An 18,168-nucleotide genomic window follows, 5' to 3' on the forward strand; every position below is an offset into this window, starting at 1 on the left:
AAAGACACAATGCTTTCGGAAGCTTGAAATCTCCCTGACTAGTAGCAGAAATTCTGAGAATTCCGTAACTTTTCTAGAAATTTCAAATTCCCTGACTTTGCCAGGATATCTCGCTCACCTCGCCACCATGTATTGCAAGTAATACAAATCTCCTCATAAGAAAAATAACCAAAAATTTCTTTTAGTTTTTTTTTTATTTTTAACGCTTATCCTTGTTTTTCTCATTTTATTTTGTTTCATCCTTCCTTAATTTTTTCATTTCTAATCTCGAAGTGGGGGGGGGGCGTCTGGTGCCTGCTTGAAAGCCAAGTAGTAGTATAAGTCCTATTGCTATTATTGCAATTACAAATATCAATATTCAAACGATGCCTACAATTCTTTTTTTACTCAGAGATAGATACTCATCTGAGGTAAGTAAACAGAAACAAACGAGAAAGGGAAATGGAGGCCTTGAAAGTAAAATGTAGACAAATTCACCAGTGTTCAGAAGGATATTTTTAAATCACGCTCGACCCTACTCATAGGAGCTAAATACGCGGTTATGGTTGGTTATCCGTTTCTCGCCACGTAACAAAAATATAGCAGAAATGGAGCCACTGTTACTGGCGGTCTTCGCGGTCGAGTGTACTAGCGCAATGGGCTAGTAATTATAATTTCTTTTGGTGAAGGTTCAAACCTTGGCAAAGAAATTGTTTTTATATATATTTTTTTTAATTTTCATAACACTTTGTTCATTAAAATAAGATGAATAATTCTCAAAAAAGTGAATTACTTACGTTACGCGTGCAGTTTTGCTACACGAATCCATAGTATAAGCAGTAATAGTAGAAAAAAAATGAAATGAAATCTTTAAGTTTTACGTCCCACGGTTATGCCGGTTAGGCTAAAGGAGACGGTGATTATGAGAGATGAGTGAAATGGTGGAATGAAGAAAGTGGGAGGAAACGGGAGAACCCCGAGAAAACCCACGAGCACAGTGTTTGTCCACCACAAAGTCCACACGGCGCGATCTGGGATCGAACCAGAACCTTTAAAAGATTACGTTAATGACAACCTGGTGTCCATGCGGACCCCAACCAATAACGTTGTTAGCTGGCACTTTTTATTAGGTTTTATTTTTATTGTATTGTTAAATACAGTTCCTTAGTTTTATTTACTATAATACAGTATAAATATACAGAGTATATATATATATATATATATATATATATATATATATATATATATATATATATATACTTACTAGAAGAATATAGTAAACACAAGCTACTTGTATTTTCCTGCTTAGGAATCCTAACTTTCCTAGAACATACACGCACACACACACTCATATATATATATATATATATATATATATATATATATATATATAGATAGATAGATAGATAGATAGATAGATAGATAGATAGATAGATAGATATTGCAACATTTGTGTACTAGGATACATTCTACTGAAATTTTATATATACTACATTTTCTTTATTTCTCCGTATTTTCTGATCACTCACGGCTTTCAACCATTTCCGTATGGATATCTCTTTTGCACCTTCTCATTGTACTAACAACTGCTGTCATCTGAAAACACAACTCTCAGCAAGCCCGGAGCTTCTGAAATAAATCTCCATGTTTATATTTCCTCGCTTACCTAACCATGGCTTTACAAGCCACTTCACCAAGTGTTTTACGTTGCCTCGTTCATGCCCTATGTGCTGACAAATATCCCCAGTAGCACGCCGACGTGGGACCCATATTTGTGCGACATCGGCCAATGTCGGCGTCGTGGATCTAAACTGGCCCACAATAACCCACCAAGTTCCCATATGGGTCCCACATGGGAACTTGGTGGGCTTGCCGAGGTTGATTTACTGATATGGGTCCCACGTGGGAACTTGGTGGGCTTGCAGATGTTGATTTACCGATATAGGTCCCACGTGGGATATAAATAGGCTTGCCCACCAAAAAGAAAAAAGCATGGAAACATTTCCTTTTTACAATGAATAAATTTGAAACACATGAAATTAACATTTTGATGGTTCTGTGGCAATTATTTGAAAAAGTAATTTTTCGATTCGGCCTCGATCTATGTCGAATCGATGTCGATCGGAGTACGCAGATTGTTTGTCAACTGTTCACAGTTTTAAAACCATAACACCGTATGGCGCCACAAGCGGTGCGAAGCGAGGGAAAAGCAGGAAATATACTTATGACTGTTGTTTGTTTTGGTTTTACCATCAATTCGACGAAATCGTATTTATTATTGAAGGTGAGTATTAAAATTATTTTTCTTCCCTTAATAGAATGCATATTTTATCTTTGATTTGCATGAACGATGTCGACTATAGATAAAGAGATCCACATAAACTGTTCCAAATAATTTTTGGCTAGTTTATAGTCCGCGCTCGATGCAAGAAATCTGGTACTGGTTTTGTTGTTACAGGTACAAACATGTGTAGATATCACTATACTTAGTCGTGAATAATTTTGATTTGTGGTCTTCAAGCATAGGAGGAGGCTCAGGCCGAGACGGCCAAACATTGGAACAAGTTTATTTACTACTTTAAAAAAATGCGTTAAAAAGTACTTTAAATTGACAGATTATGACAAATGGAGGTACTATCGAGCTATTGACTACCGAATTGGCACATTTTCGCATAGTTTCAGGTTAGATTAAGATCAGCAAGATTTTACTTTGTATAAAACAGTGGTAGATGCACACGCATCACAACTGATTTGTGTTAAGTACAAGGGACACAGTGTTGATAAATATAACTTGTAACTCCATTTTAAGTAAGTTAATTTACTATTTTGCTCCTTGTACTTAATAAACTTTAGGTGAGCGCATACTTTCGCTGTTCTGCGCAACGTAAGATCTTGAATCCAGCTGTTGGTGTAGGGGAAGAGCATCCGCCTGTCACGCAGCACTTTGGCAGTTCGAGCGTGGGTTGGAATCCCGCGCAGGCCTGACTGAGGCTTTCCTCCGCCCCACAATGAGAATGCCGGGATAGTACGTTCTTTGAAAGGCCAGGGCCACATCCTGTCCAAATCCTAGTTTTACCTGAAGGATCGATCCCTTCTTTTTGTCCTTCCCATGAGTAAATAAATAATCAAAATAAGGTCTTGCCGGTTAGGTCATGTTAGGTTAGTTTCTGTCTGCCACTACGTTGGTTTGCCTGTAACCGCCATTTGAAAACTAGAATTGGCCATGAAAATACAGATTCACACGTAGGTTATTAGCCTGTGATTGTCACTTAGAAACTAGAATTGCCCCCCCAAAAAAAAGCTAGCTAGGTTGGTCAGATCTCTTTTGAAATAACTTACAGGCTGATGTGCCAGCCATGAAACAAGTTAAGGAAACAGTACAGTGAAATATTCTGATGTAGCCTTATCTTTATTTCCATGCAACATTCGCTACCTTATTTTTTTCTTGGTATTATGTTTCTGTTCATAAAGATATGTTTTTATGTATCTACACACAAGTACAAATATCTATCGTACTGGGGTAACTGGAAGTTCTGAGCAGTGACGTGTAAAACTTAGAAAAGTCATTGAATTTGATCTTGGCAAATAAGTGAGAACGTTGCCCTGGGAAAACTTGTTTGAATAGTAATTGAGTGTGAGTGAATTAAGTTAACGTTTTGAACAAGTTGTTGAGCTTCCAAGGACGGGACCTGGAGTTTCACGCGGGATACACCCCTTTTGAAGGGGGATTATACCCCCTTCTGTGCCCTCTGTGGATGAGTGGATAAGCTCGTCGTCGTCTGAGCAAGGAGTCTCAGGTTCAATTGCCGGTTGGGGACACAAGAGTTGAGGATCCCTCGATAAACTGTAAGTCCCATTCTTAGGACGTCATCATCATCCCGTTGAAGACAAGCACCATGAGTTCACCTTGTCCAGAGACCTTCGAGTCAAAGACCTGGCTTCGTGCAGAGCACCGATCAGAACCATCTTACCCTTCCCCCTGGTCCGATTTTCTTCCGCGACCAGATTGACCTTTCGTTTCAGCCAATAAAAATACATTAAAGTTGCATTCGAATTCGTCACTGTTCATTTTTAGAGCACCCCCGTTTTCATTTTCTGGGCATCGTCACTTCGCTCGGCAGGGTTGGCTGGTTTAAACCAAGGCTTAAACCAGCTTTTTTTTTTTTCAAAAAAACCAACTAGTTTAAACCAAAAAACGAAAAATGTTCGTAAAAGTGTAAGTGTTTGTAAAATCTTGATGAACACACATTTGTGGGTTATCACGTTTCACTCCCGTATATTATTCGTATTATATTCAGATCTAAATTCCCCATTCATTATTCAAAATGATTATGCTATAAAAGCAACTTTTTTTTGCATAAGTTTATAAATGTTTGTTTTGTGATTTTTTGTAGTTGGTATTATTGTTATGTAATTACAATCAAAGAAAAATTCTAAATATTGTTTCGTTTCAATGTTTACTATTGATAAATTACATCGAAATGCCGTACTTTGTGTGTGTGTGTGGGGGGGGATTACATACCCCACGAGAGGCATTTAGTGAAATGAGAAGTATCTTTGGTATCTATTTATGTATAAATGAGTCTGAGCCAAAGTGGACTCAAATAATTTGTATCTTTATCAGGGTTTGCCCTAGTGGGCTCAGTCCGAAAAAAGCCACTGGGTTTTTTCGGGTTGGACCCACCTGAAAAAACCCACCTGGGTTTTTGAGCTTTTTCTTAATATATTACTGATACAACCAAGATGATCACATTGAAAGTGATTTTTATCAGATTTTGAACTTTCCTTGGGCGAATTGAATGCTTTCCCGTTAAGGTATACAACATTCAACATAAGACCTTTATCAAGTTCTGAATGCACTGAATGAATAAAAAACCCTTACCTTGGCTTGAGATAATTAAGTAACAAATTAATGTATGGATTATGCTTATAGCCTATTTGAAGGAAGAAAAAAAAGCAATTTTATATTTTAGAAAATACTTTCCGTGAATCGTGTGCTCGCCAACTCGGCGACGCCGAGGAACGTTGTCCCTTATACGTTTGACGCGTATAAAGCCATAGATGCCGGTACTACCAGTAAACATGTAGTGCATTAGTAAAACTATTATTATTATTTCTTACCTTTGATGGTAACACAAGTATTCTTCAATAAAATTTAGTTTTCCAACAACAACAGTTTAGTGCAGTTATTTGTAGGTACTCTTCAAATAAGCATTCTGTAGAATCAACACCAACAAAAGCGTAAAAATTCGTCAAATTTAAGAAACTCGATGCTCAGAGTTCCGAAAACTACGTACCCCTTACTATTTTAAGTGCTGAATTCGAACTTTCGTACTAGTGGAAGTTTCGATGTACAGTAAAGGGAGCTGCATTTTCGAGGGAGGAGGAAAAAAAAACGTCCCGAAAGAAGTTCACGGGAAATTCCTCCAATTGAACGCACAAAGCATCGGAACTGAATACCCCAACAATATAACTATTTATTTTATGGTGTAAGATATTTAATTTCCTTTAAGACATTCTGAAACATCCTAACTATATATAAAACTACATGAGCTGATGTAAATTATTGAGCACTTCCTGTAGGGCTACAATGATTAAATTTGGCATGATGGTAGCTTTCTGGGACTAACGGTCAGAAAAATTGCCAAAAGTGAATATTTTTAATTTTTAAGGGTTCTAAAGATGGGATGAAAAGTTTCCCCAAGTTATTTAAATGGGCCTTTTTTGGACCTATAATCTCATGTTTTGGGTACTTAGAATTGGAATAAAAACTTGAAATTCGGTATGCTTGTACGTTTTCTTAGCAGAACCTAAGTAAATCAGTAAAAATTTAAAAATCCAACTTTAGAGTGGTTTTATAGGGAACTGAAATATCCTTCCCATGTTTTTTATATGGAACACATTTTACACCCCCAAATCATTGAGCACTTCCTGTAGGGCTACATTGGTTAAATTTGACATCATTGTAGCTTTTCGGGACAAACCCACAGGAAAATTGCCAAAAGTGAATATTTTTTTTAATTTTGAGGGGGTCTAAAGAGTGGATGAAGAATTTCCCAATGTTATTTAAATGGGCCTTTAAAAAAACATAATCTCATTTTTTAGGTACCGGTACTTAGAATTGGAATAAAATCTTTAAATTCGGTATGCTTGTACGTTTTTGTAAGCGTTACCTAAGTGAAAAATCAGAAATAAAAATTTCCAACCGTAGAGTGGTTTTATGGGGAACTGAAAAATCTTTCCCATGTTATTTATATGGGACGTCTTCTACACCCCAAAATGTTTAGGCCCTTCCGGCATGATTATAGCATTCCAGGACTAACCGACAGGAAAATAGCCAAAAGTGAATATTTTAAATATTTTTAGGGGTCTAACGGGTGATGAAGAAATTCCCTTGTTATTTAAATGGGAGTTTTCTTGGGATACAAAATCTTATCTTTTAAATAGTTGAAATAGGGAAAGAAATGCAGCTAGCCAAAAGCTAGTTTATTTTATAAAATATGGATTATATCTTTCTTAATGGTCCTAAATTAATTTTCTGGAAAGATCCTTCTTGCAACAAGTGCTCGTGACATTCCTGTAATTGAACGCACAAGGTATTGAAAGTTAACTTCAACAATAAAAATCATTTATTTTACGCTGTTAAATTAATATATTTGGTGTTCATATTTGGCAAACGTTACTGAGGCTTCTGGGATGATTCAATCTGCATTTGTTCATTCGTCTGCTTGTACCACACATATTGCAGGGAATCACTTCTGATCTTTTAAGTGTAAATTTTTAGAGTACAAGCACGATACACACTAAATTTCCTGTGTAGATTTTGGTGGCATACCAACGTAAAATTTCAAAATGGAGTCAATTTATTTTTTTCAAAATAGCGGGTATGCACGCTACAAAGCGCAATTTTCGGTCTTTTAAGTCGAAATTTTTAGAGTAGAAGCACGAGGTACTTTGAATTAGCTGTATATATTTTGGCGATGATCCAACGTAAAATTTCAAAATGGCGGCCATTTTTTTCAAAACAGCAGTGAATAGAAAATTGTTGCAAGTTGTGACAATGATAATCTTGAAATATAAATCATATTTTAACACTTTTACCCCAAAGACATTGAAATATTTTGATAAAACCCAATTAAACCTGAAAAAAACCAATAAAACCGGAAAAACCCATATGGGCCATGGTGGGTTGGGCTTTTTCAGAAAATCCCTGGTTTTTTCAAACCCTGATCTTTATTTACTTTTCTTACTGATATGCAAATTAAGTCGTCGTATTTCTTTAATTTGGACCAATAAAAGTCGTTGTTAACTAACTGGAACTAAATTAGATCTTCTGTACTCCGTAGTACTTTGAAATTGTCCATATTTAATTCTGTATAATGGTTTTACTTGTGCAACTGTTTATCTTTTTGTCCTTCTGAAATGATTCTTGACAGTTATATTAAGAAGCATGTAAAGATCAGTACAACGTATTTTTATCAGGGTTCCTTCGTGAGTGAGTCGGCAGACGTATCGCATTTGTGGCCAATTAGTCCTGGTTCCGAGTTCAAATGGAGGACAATTTATCTCGGATGTAACTCGAGAAGCAGTTTTTATTCCGCTTTAAGCTTATGTGACCCCTTCTAGCATAACCCGGCTGTTGCATAATAACATCAAGGCGAAACAAACATATTTCTGTCCATATATGATATGAATATATAGAGCAAATTATTTAAATCAAAAAATCGTGGTTTAAACAAAAAAACTTTTTTTTCAATAAAAAACATGGTTTTTGCCAACCCTGTCGCTCGGCCAATAAAGGTCTTAAAGGACAGTGAACATTAATGAGAACTGCACTTTGACGTTAACTACATGTCAACTGAACACCCGACCTTGGTCATAAATTGTAGGTTTTCTTTGTTCAAGTCTCCTGAGTAAGTACAGTAAATAGCATATGGCATTTTGTGTGCGTGATCAAGGATTCGAGTTATATTTTTTGGGGGGGGTCAGTTTGGACGCGGTTATGATTTCACTGCAGCAAGAGCTATATACCCGTCACTAGATGCTCAGTTAAACCACATTTTAACTTTTTTTTAGGCTTGCGTCGCATTTATTTCCCTATGTCATTAATTTATGTTCTAATGATAGTAATTAGTATAAAGAATTTCGTCTTTACGGTCGACTATGTCTTACGTAATGTTTTATCTTTCGTCTTTAGGATCCATTATGTCGGGTAACAGATCGTCGTTATCTAAAACTCTTAAAAGGAGGACAAAACGTCTGTTAAATGAACTTGTGATAGAGGAAAAAGTACGTAGGATAATTAATGCACCTGTTGTTACCCGTGTTCCAGTAGACGAAAATGTGTGTGTGCATTCAATCCATGAAACCAACGTTGATGATTGTTTAACTGAAAAACAGGACGGTAATGATGGTTTAATGTGTGTGTGCGGTGATTACGAGTATGTCGCTGTGTACAACAAGCTTGGAGTGAGAAGCCCTAACAACTAAAAATAAGATGTCTAGTTTGTTTATTTTTATAAACAAGTTTTTCAATTTGGAGTCCAAAATTGGCTACTTGCTATGTTCAAGCAAGTCTTACGTAACAAATCATTCAGACTCAGATCTAGTCTCAAGTAATTTATTTCTATGAAAAGGCTTGCTAGTTGTTTTTCTTCTTTTTTTTTAACGAGGTTGTTAATACTTTCGCCTTTTATCGGATAAATGCTATCTTCTCATGATTGTTAACTACAGAAAAACCGGGCTCGTAATGCAAACTGTGTCGTTAAATTGGCTCTATTATGAGTATACATCAATAAATAAATAAATGAAAAAATAACGTACACATTAAATATTCATTTAATTATGATATGGAGTCTATTTAGGACAAGATCAAACAAGCAGATAAACAGCGTTAGTATCTTTTAACGTTGTGAGTTAATGTAATCAGTGTATGATTTCTGCGATTTCCGGAGAGGGGGATAAATTCATCAATAGCTCAAAAAAGTGGGGTTTATTTCCACCATATCCAAGGTTGAGAGGTATTTCGAGAAACAGAGAGGAGAAAGTTCCAGCCATCCCCCTACAGATAGAATACTGGATGTAATCATTGTAACATTTTAAACATGCTTTTAAAACCATAAGTTGTCACCTGCTTATTGTGTACCTAACAGTCTAGTAAAAACTGGATGTTTGTATAATTTCATCACTTGCTTTCAGAGTCGCTTGGAGTATCTATAGGAGGAATTGCGGAGGTAAACGTATCATCTATGGTGCACAATTCAAACGGAGGTTGCTCGTCTGCATCACATCGTAAAAGTCCAAATGGACCTTTACCATCCCACTCCCAAATCCAAACTCCATGCAGAATGTCAGCGTTGTCAGTTGCCACTACTTCATGTGCAGATACAGACAGTACCTTCACATCAGCTCGTTTAGGAATTGGCAGTAGTAAGTATCCAAAGATTAAACTGTATTGCTAAGCTTACTTACGTGTGTCGTCATTATTAAATAACCAAACAAAATGAAGAATATTTCGCTTCTTTAGAGACATTTTGAACCCTGCTAGCTCGAGAGTGTGGCAGCACGTAGTCAATGCATCGATATTCTCCGACCACTTAGTGTGGCCGCCTTGACCTAGTAGTCTCCGAGATTATCACCAATTTTTGTTAATGAAAAACGAAATTATGGTAAAACTTATGCTTGGAAATTGAAATTGTTATGTTCCAAGCCGTGCGAAGGAAGGGGGGGGGTCCGAACCCTTCTCTTCCTCAAAAATAGATTTTTGTGTAACTAATAAAAAATTTCGTACTAATTACATTTTAAAACATATATATCATACTAAGATTTACTTTTTACAGTGAAACCTTTAGTGTTTAAGATCTCCGAAAGTATTTCTAGATCCGGCGTTCCTTTCGTAATGGAAGTACTTCTTGGCTTTAAAATTCAGAACATATAATCTGTAATTCTAGTTTTATCACATTTTGTTTTGCAGCGCATCCTGTTGGAATGGTTGCTTTGGAACTATTCTGTTCCATATTAGAGGAGGCTTGTGGGCAAGCGTATGTTAGGAGCGATTAAACTCCCAACCTTTTGAATGCTAAACCGACGGGTTGACGATATAAAGTTTGTACCATGAAACAGAAAAATTTATATTTTTGTACAAAACAGCGTCTTGTTAGTCATTTGTTTTTTCTTACTGCCTGTGCGCAGGTAGCAGACAAAATTGGCAGGTAGCAGACAAGTCGACACACCGATATGCCCTCTCGTGGCGCTTCTGGTTTCTTCGCTTGCTTACCAACACACACTTAAGTTTTTATTGTTGCTCTGGCTGAGATTCAAACGAACCCAAATTAGGCAAATTCCGTTCAGGTGTCATAATTGTCACACCACAGAGACGCGATCAACGTTCTTTGAATGTTAAGCATTCCTCGCACCCCATTTGAAACCGTTACTCTGCTAGTATCGATATTTAGACATTGTTCCATATACGGAGGTTCTGCAGAGAAACATTGGAGCATATCATTCTTATACTACATTAATTTGAAAGTTGAAATATCAAATGTAACTGCATTCTCTCGCAACAGGAGTTTTTGCAGTAACCTTTCTCAGCAGAAGACGGTAGAATGCCTAGATATTGACACGAGCAGGCTATTTTATTCCATTAGGACACTTGAAATGCTCTACAGACATATAAAATTGACCCGAACGTGGTGTAATGATTAGGAAAGCCCTCAAACAGCAATTAGTAATTTTCTTGCAATAGACTTTAAAAAAAATAAAAAATAAAAATAAAACTGCTTATGCATTAATTATGAAGCTTTATCAATATGTGATTTAAAATTCATCCCGTATGTTGCTGTGGGTATCGACTTCAGGGTCAATATGAGATATGTGCCGGTCAGAACCTAGATGACTTTTGTTAATGGTAGTTGCGGCACACACGATCTTAAGGTAGAATAAAAAATATTTCAAACAATGTGTACCATTGCCTCCTTGGTCTTGTATTAATTTAGTATTTTTTTCTTTCTTTTGATATTTCAGCCGTTGAAAAAATATTCCAGTTACTGCAGAGAATCCAGCTAGATATGAAACATCTCAAATGTAAAGTTGATAAAATGGAAGCCAAAATATATGAGCTGCACCAAGTTCCCTGTAGTGGTAAAGAAGCTTTGCAATCTATAGAAAATGCAAACCTGCTAGCTGACAAGCTCCCTTTACGCAGTTTGTCTGTGGTTCATAATTTAGAAGAAGATTTAAGACAGAGAGATGGCTTCAAAATTGGTGAGTGGTATTCTTAAGTTCGTATTGACACGAAGTATTTGTAAATATCCTTCAGGTATTGTTTAAAAAGAAAACTTTTATTCTTTAAAAATAGATCTCGTGTGGCCAGATGCTTTTTCGGATGTACAGGTTGTTAAATTAATGCGTACCAAACAATGTAGGGGTGGGTACCTGACATGGAAACAAGAAAATGCTTTGTGACATGTGCATACCGATCAATAGGTTGGGAGATGCAGGCCGTCGAAAGCGTGGGAAAATAAATTTCAGAAGCCTAAAATTCAAACACTGTCCAACCAACGTAGAGAGTGCAGCTTCATATCTCATAAAGGAAGTCGTTGGTGTTCTATTGCAAAAATGCATGTTTCAAAATTCAGCAATGCATACAAAATTAATTTTACAAGGTGATGGTAAGCCAACAATGACTTACACTTCGGCTTTTCGGTGCCTTTGAAGAGTCCTTTCGCACGCAATGCACGTTCTTTTAACATACATTTTTATATAGAACAGGTATGACTTCTTTTATGAGATATGTCATGAGCCTATAATATATTGCTGCGTACATGTACACTCATGTCCAAAATAATTGTCGCATATCTATAACTGTCTTCTTGTAAGAATATAATTTGATAATGATTTTGCAGGGTACTTTTAATACTATGTGTATAATCGGAAAACGTATATTTGAGGTAAATTTCACAGGAAACAAATTACAAATACGAAAATTAGAATGAGTAAAACAAAATGTTGCTAAATGGACAAGAAAGTTTTATTTTCGTTTTATTGTTCTTATTTAATGCTCTTTTGACATGAAGTTTGCCACATACATGTCTTTGCCGATTATACACATACTAGCATTATAAGAAATACCGGGCGAATGCGTTATCAAATTATATTCCTACAACAACATTTATAGACATGCGACAATAATTTTGGACATGAGTGTACATCAGCCAAACTGGATTGGAGATGACGTATTTTTTATTTTTATCTATTTTATTTATTTTTTAATCTAAAGCTGATTGTGACGTATTCTTAATAATGCAGTTTCAAATAAAATAAAATCGAATCAACTATTTCTCTAGCGTTAGCAGTTTGGACTGTGAATTCTTAGGACTTATAATTTAGGTGTCCATATTGGATCTTAAATACTACTACTACTACTACCAATAATAATGCAATCCAATACTAGTTCGAAAATCTTGCTTTCACTGTATAGCACCTTCGTGTTTCAACAACAAAATCATAAGGTAGGATGGTTTACGGTTTCCTCGTGTCGTAGACATGTCTACAGTTATGCCTTGTTTGGCAATACCGGTACCATCTTCTACAACCTTTCCAACCATCCGCGGGTTCTCATAAAAATTAAGTGTTTAAGGGCAACTTCCACAGGTGCATGGATTCTCCAAGCCTTCGCTTTGCAAATAATTGAGAAGTCCCTTCACTTTTCGGGAATTCGGGAAGTCCTGGATACTTTCTTTGAAGTTCTCTAGCACCCATCTCCACCTTGGTAAGCGGAATCAGTGACTATGATGATGTCACGGTTTTGCAGGAAGCGAACTTGTAAGACAAACGGGCAATACGATCTCAGCAATTCTCGATCTCAGCATGTCGACGTACGACATGGTTATACAATGATTTAAATCAGCCTGTTCCTGTGCATTTGATTACGATTAGGGATCGAACGACACTGACAGAAGAATTATTTTTAAAACAATCTACAGTATAAACTTAACGTACTACTCGTATAAGCAACATAACGTAGGCAAAATGTCTTTCTGTTTAATAATGAGCTAATACAGTGTTTTTTTTCCTATGGTATTATGTTCGGACAAAATAATCTTTCTCTTCGAAATTAACAACTTGCAGCAAGGCAAACAGACAAAGATTAAATAAACTTTTGCTGAAAATGGATACTAAACTAAATGCATGTCGAAAACAAATAAATGGAGACATTTGCGTTTAATTATCACATCCAACAATGCGCGGTACATTAACGATCCTGCCTATTATTGCTTGAAATTCAAGAAAATAACAAAGTTTTATTTCAGGCTGTCCGTTAGTTGGAAGTTCTACATAGACGCTGGGGAATAGTTTTCAGTATCCGCGTCCGTTATTGAGAATGTCAGCTATTCAGAAGTAATTTTCACATTGCACCCAATGTATTTCTGCCAGGAAATTGAAAACTGTCCGTTATTTTGAGATGTCCGTTAGAAGTTTTACTGTAAATATAATTTCTATGCGTCGTACAAAAGTCTAATGAAGTCGAAACAACACATTTATCCTTCGATTTTTGTCGTGCGACGAATATGGAATGGTTTAAACAGGTAGTAAAGTGACCTCACTTCAAGATATGTGCACTAGATTCACGCCACGATGTAGTTCGGGGCCCCTAATAATTTTAGGTCCTAGCATTCTGCCGTTTACGGATGAGACTGAGGAAAAGCCCCATTCGCGATGGTGTCGCTGATTCGCCTGTGTAGGATCTGACAAGTAAACCTTACGTTTGGGTGAATTGAGTTGCTGACTGAGACACATATGAGAAAGTAGTACTAAATGTGGTCAGTATTTCAGTGAAGTTGTAGGTGCGAAGCTCCAGGGGTTTAGGAGATACAGCTGCCAGAACATCACATGGAAGTACAGAATAGTCTTCATACAGTTGGAGGTAAAAGCTCTGTAACACCTCTTGTAACGACAAAAGGTGAATAACAAATATATGGGTACATATTAGGACTAGGGGGAAGTCATATAGTAAGGGTATATCTGACGGCGGCCATCTTGAAATCCGCCATTTTGAATTAAGGTTAAATTTTTAAAATAGAAATAGGGTCATGTGATACATGATTTAAGGCGCAAATTTAATCAGAAGAACAATGGTGACGTTAATTTTGATTTACGCGCAATTGGTAAAAAGTTACAGGGAAATTAAATATTGTTGCAGCGTACGTATTAGTTCTTTACCCTACCTTGTAAATTTTGTATTAATGATGATAATTAAATAAAAAGCAGGTGGATAAATACTAGGTCTATGGTAAGAGTTGCCTTGATGGCGGCCATGTTCAAATCCGCCATTTTGAATCAGACAAAAGTTTTAAACAAAACGCATAACAGTGACACCTTATTAATAGCAAATTTTACCATAACTCCAACGGTATAACCATTTTTGCTTTATCATTAACCAGCACAAAATTAAATGGATCGCTCTTTATGACTACTGCTTTGACGGAATTGTTAACGACAAATGTGTCAAGTGTAACTCGATTGCCTTTCTCAGGTGTGCTCACTGTGAGCAGAGCATTTGTGCAAGTCATGCACTCTTTTCTGAAATACATATTGATTGTACTAATTGAGGACTTTTCTGGAAGAAAGACCCAAGTTCAATTATGGCTCAATTCCACTTTGGTCATTTTTCCTTAAATTAGCAACTTGTTTATGCGATAACAAATGCTGGTTAATGATAAAGCAAAAATGGTTATACCGTTGGATTTATGGTAAAATTTGCTATTAATAAGGTGTCAATGTTATGCGTTTTGTTTAAAACTTTTGTCTGATTCAAAATGACGGATTTGAATATGGCCGCCATCAAGGCAACTCTTACAATAGACCTAATATTTATCCACCTGCTTTTTATTTAATTATTATCATTAACGCAAAATTTACAAGGTGGAGTAAAGGACTAATACATATGCCGCAACAATATTTAATTTCCCTGTAACATTTTACCAGTTGCGCGTAAATCAAAATTAACGTCACCATTGTTCTTCTGATTAAATTTGCGCCTTAAATCATGTATCACATGACCCTATTTCTATTTTAAAAATTTAACCTTAATTCAAAATGGCGGATTTCAAGATGGCCGCCTTCAGATATACCCTTACTATATGACTTCCCCCTAGTCCTAATATGTACCCATATATTTGTTATTCACCTTTTGTCGTTACAAGAGGTGTTACAGAGCTTTTACCTCCAACTGTATGAAGACTATTCTGTACTTCCATGTGATGTTCTGGTAGCTGTATCTCCTAAACCCCTGGAGCTTCGCACCCACAACTTCACTGAAATACTGACCACATTTAGTACTACTTTCTCATATGTGTCTCAGTCAGCAACTCGATTCACCCAAACGTAAGGTTTACTTGTGAGTTCCTAAAGAATTTTGTTATATATATATACTAGAGTCTAATTTCATCTTTCGGATGTATGGCGTTTTTTAGTATATATTTTTAGGAATCTTGGAGGGGGATTACTACCAGTGAAATCCTTTGTTTAGGTGCCATTCTCGCATTATCCTAGTAAAAGTAAAGCTTGCGGTAATATCTCCCAAACAATACCAGAGTTACGAGGACAAGTTCCTCTTCGGATCGAATCGAATTCCTTAACAATATGTAGTAAGGGAACTGGAAGTGTTATTGTTCGTTGTGATCATTTTACTACAGGAATATGAAAAAAATTTTGAATCACCATCAGAGTAAAAGGTCATTCTAGAGGACAAAACATAATTCAATAATACGTTAGATACTCTCCTTTCATATGGATCCGTATCTGCTATGCTATACGCGTTCCTTGTCATATTCATTCATCAGTTTCTATTACTGCAGTTCGTGTTTGGAGATTTTTTTTCTGTCATATATCGAGGGTTCACAGACCAATATGTGTTAATCTAGAAAAATGAAACTAAGAAAATTAGAGTTTTTTGGCATTTGTAGACATTTTAGGGCATTGGTAACGCTGTTATTCGCAGGTAAATAAAATCATTGCTTTCCTTGTTTTTGCCTCTGAAAGAAGTTGTAATTTTCTGTTAATCGCACCGTGCAAGTAAATTTTTAATTTTTGACTTGAAACGAGTGGATATTCTGAGCCATCCACATATCGTTTTCCACTCCCTACTTCCTCTGTTTGACACCGAACGACAATGTCCTGTTAGATTAGCCTTTCGGGCACGTAATAATGCGCTCATGCGTACAATGGATGTTTTTTGTGCAATGTATAAAAGGTTTCTTTGTATTTTAGGAGAAAGTTATATTTTCGTTCGAATTTTATTTATGTAACTTCAAAATTAATCTGTTATTTCTCAATGATGACATTTGCTATTTAAATGTGTAGTCCCTTCTGGTGATACAGTATTATTGCATTGAGTTTTACAATTTTTTCTTCTTCAGGAGCAGTACAACTCCGATTTCCTGATATACAAACTAGCGACATTGTCCGACGGATTGGGAAAGTCTTAAGTGGTTCGCGAGATTGGGATGGCTACAGATGTAATCGGAGAAGAGAACAGGCTCAAGACTTAGGGGAAGATGCACAGTCGTTCCGCGGGGAACCCGCAAGAGTCCAAGGACCACTTGAATTCACCTTGCAGAGTCACCCCGAAGGGAAAGCCGTGGGGTGATCGGTCCCGCGGCTAGTTGTGATCAACCCTCAGCAGCGTGTCTGATATAAACAAACTTATATGAACGAAATGTCTTATTGTAAATAAAATAGTAGACAATAATATGTTAAAGTACAAGAGAATTATAAACTTCATGAAAGTAATCGTTATTAATAGTTTTTTTTTAATTTATCACAGTAACTTTCAGTTCGCTAATTTGCAGAAATATTTCCTAGTGATACATTTTTATAAGTTTTATGTTGTATTTTACTGCAAAGAACCTATCCAAATTAAAATTTTATAGTGGCATCCATATTTTACTGAATATAATGAGCTTTCCGAACTTCCGTGCTGTCTGTGTAAGTGTAAGGGATGAGTCCACACTACAGACCAGTGTGCGAATTAACGGATATTTTACAGTGGGATTTAAAAAAAAAACTTTTGAGAAGTTAAAATTTATGGGAAACTAATAATTTACAGAAGAAAAGAACTTCCTAAATTTTCTCTAAATTATTTCAGGTTAAGTAGAAAGATAAATATTATCTGCATAGTTTCTTTGATTATATATTAGTTTCCCTAGTCAGGATGTGTAGCGGAAAAATTCGATGTTTGAAATAAATTTATTTACAGTGGCTTTCGTTGACGTAGAGTGTATATGATTTTTACGTGTTTAATTTTATTATACATATGATATATTGACATAAGGGTCAGGAAAATGGCCACTTATCAGTGAACCCTTTTTTGAATAAACTAAATAGTTTCCACACGTTGCGGAACAAGAGCTGGTTCCTTCTTCAGTGGAAGGAAACAGTGATGTATATGAAGAGTACGCGTTAAGAACAGTGAAGGTCACATTTTGAATATGCTCAAAAAATATTTTCTCTACACCAAAAGATGCAAAATAGTTGGTGAAAATAGGGCGTAGTCCACTCGCGAATGTACACGTGAGCGAATTACGACGTGTTTTCACCATCTTAATTATACATTTTGGTGCTGAGAAAGAATTTTCTGAGCATTTTAAAACGTGCCCTTCATAGTCCTTCCTGCGAACTCTTCATATGGAATGAAATAAAATGGTGAAGACAGTGTCAACGTTTGGTAACTATTAAGTTGATGCAAGAGAAGATTCACTCATTTTTTATGTTGTTTCTATATTAATGATAATAAGTTGCGTGTTTAAAAGTATTTATTTCCATTCGTTATGTTGGAAACAGCAAAACAATTGTACAATATATACCTCTATGCAATGAGTGAAGTTCACGAAAAAAAAAAGTTAGGGAATATGTTTTGTGTAAATTTTATTTTAATTATTTAAAAAAAAATAAAAATGTGAATACTTCAATCTGAAAATGTTTTTATTATATACTGTTTTGTTTAGTCTAAATACTGCATCTCTGAAACACGCTAAATGTCCGACCGCCCTCTTGGATCCGCCATAGATAAAAGTGCAGCAAAACTACTTGCACCAGTGACATTTTAAAAAAATGTCTGATGTATCCGATGTCATTTTCTTCTATTTTCATTAGAAAAACATAACTTGAATCCAAAATGGTAGACAAGCA

General features: G+C 36.0%; 1 protein-coding gene across 1 annotated transcript; it reads left to right on the forward strand.

Moving 5' to 3' along the window:
• Positions 1-1,915: 1,915 nt before the first annotated feature.
• LOC145683829 (uncharacterized) lies at positions 1,916-16,764 on the forward strand. The gene is made up of 4 exons (XM_081755425.1): positions 1,916-2,263; positions 9,178-9,408; positions 11,002-11,241; positions 16,398-16,764. The coding sequence occupies exons 1-4, from the start codon at positions 2,083-2,085 to the stop codon at positions 16,625-16,627; spliced, it is 882 nt and encodes a 293-aa protein (XP_081611551.1). The 5' UTR covers positions 1,916-2,082; the 3' UTR covers positions 16,628-16,764.
• The last annotated feature ends 1,404 nt before the right edge of the window (positions 16,765-18,168 follow it).

The sequence above is a fragment of the Thermobia domestica genome, chromosome 4, assembly GCF_964235325.1.
Source record: "Thermobia domestica chromosome 4, izTheDome1.hap1.1, whole genome shotgun sequence".
Taxonomy (NCBI): domain Eukaryota; kingdom Metazoa; phylum Arthropoda; class Insecta; order Zygentoma; family Lepismatidae; genus Thermobia; species Thermobia domestica.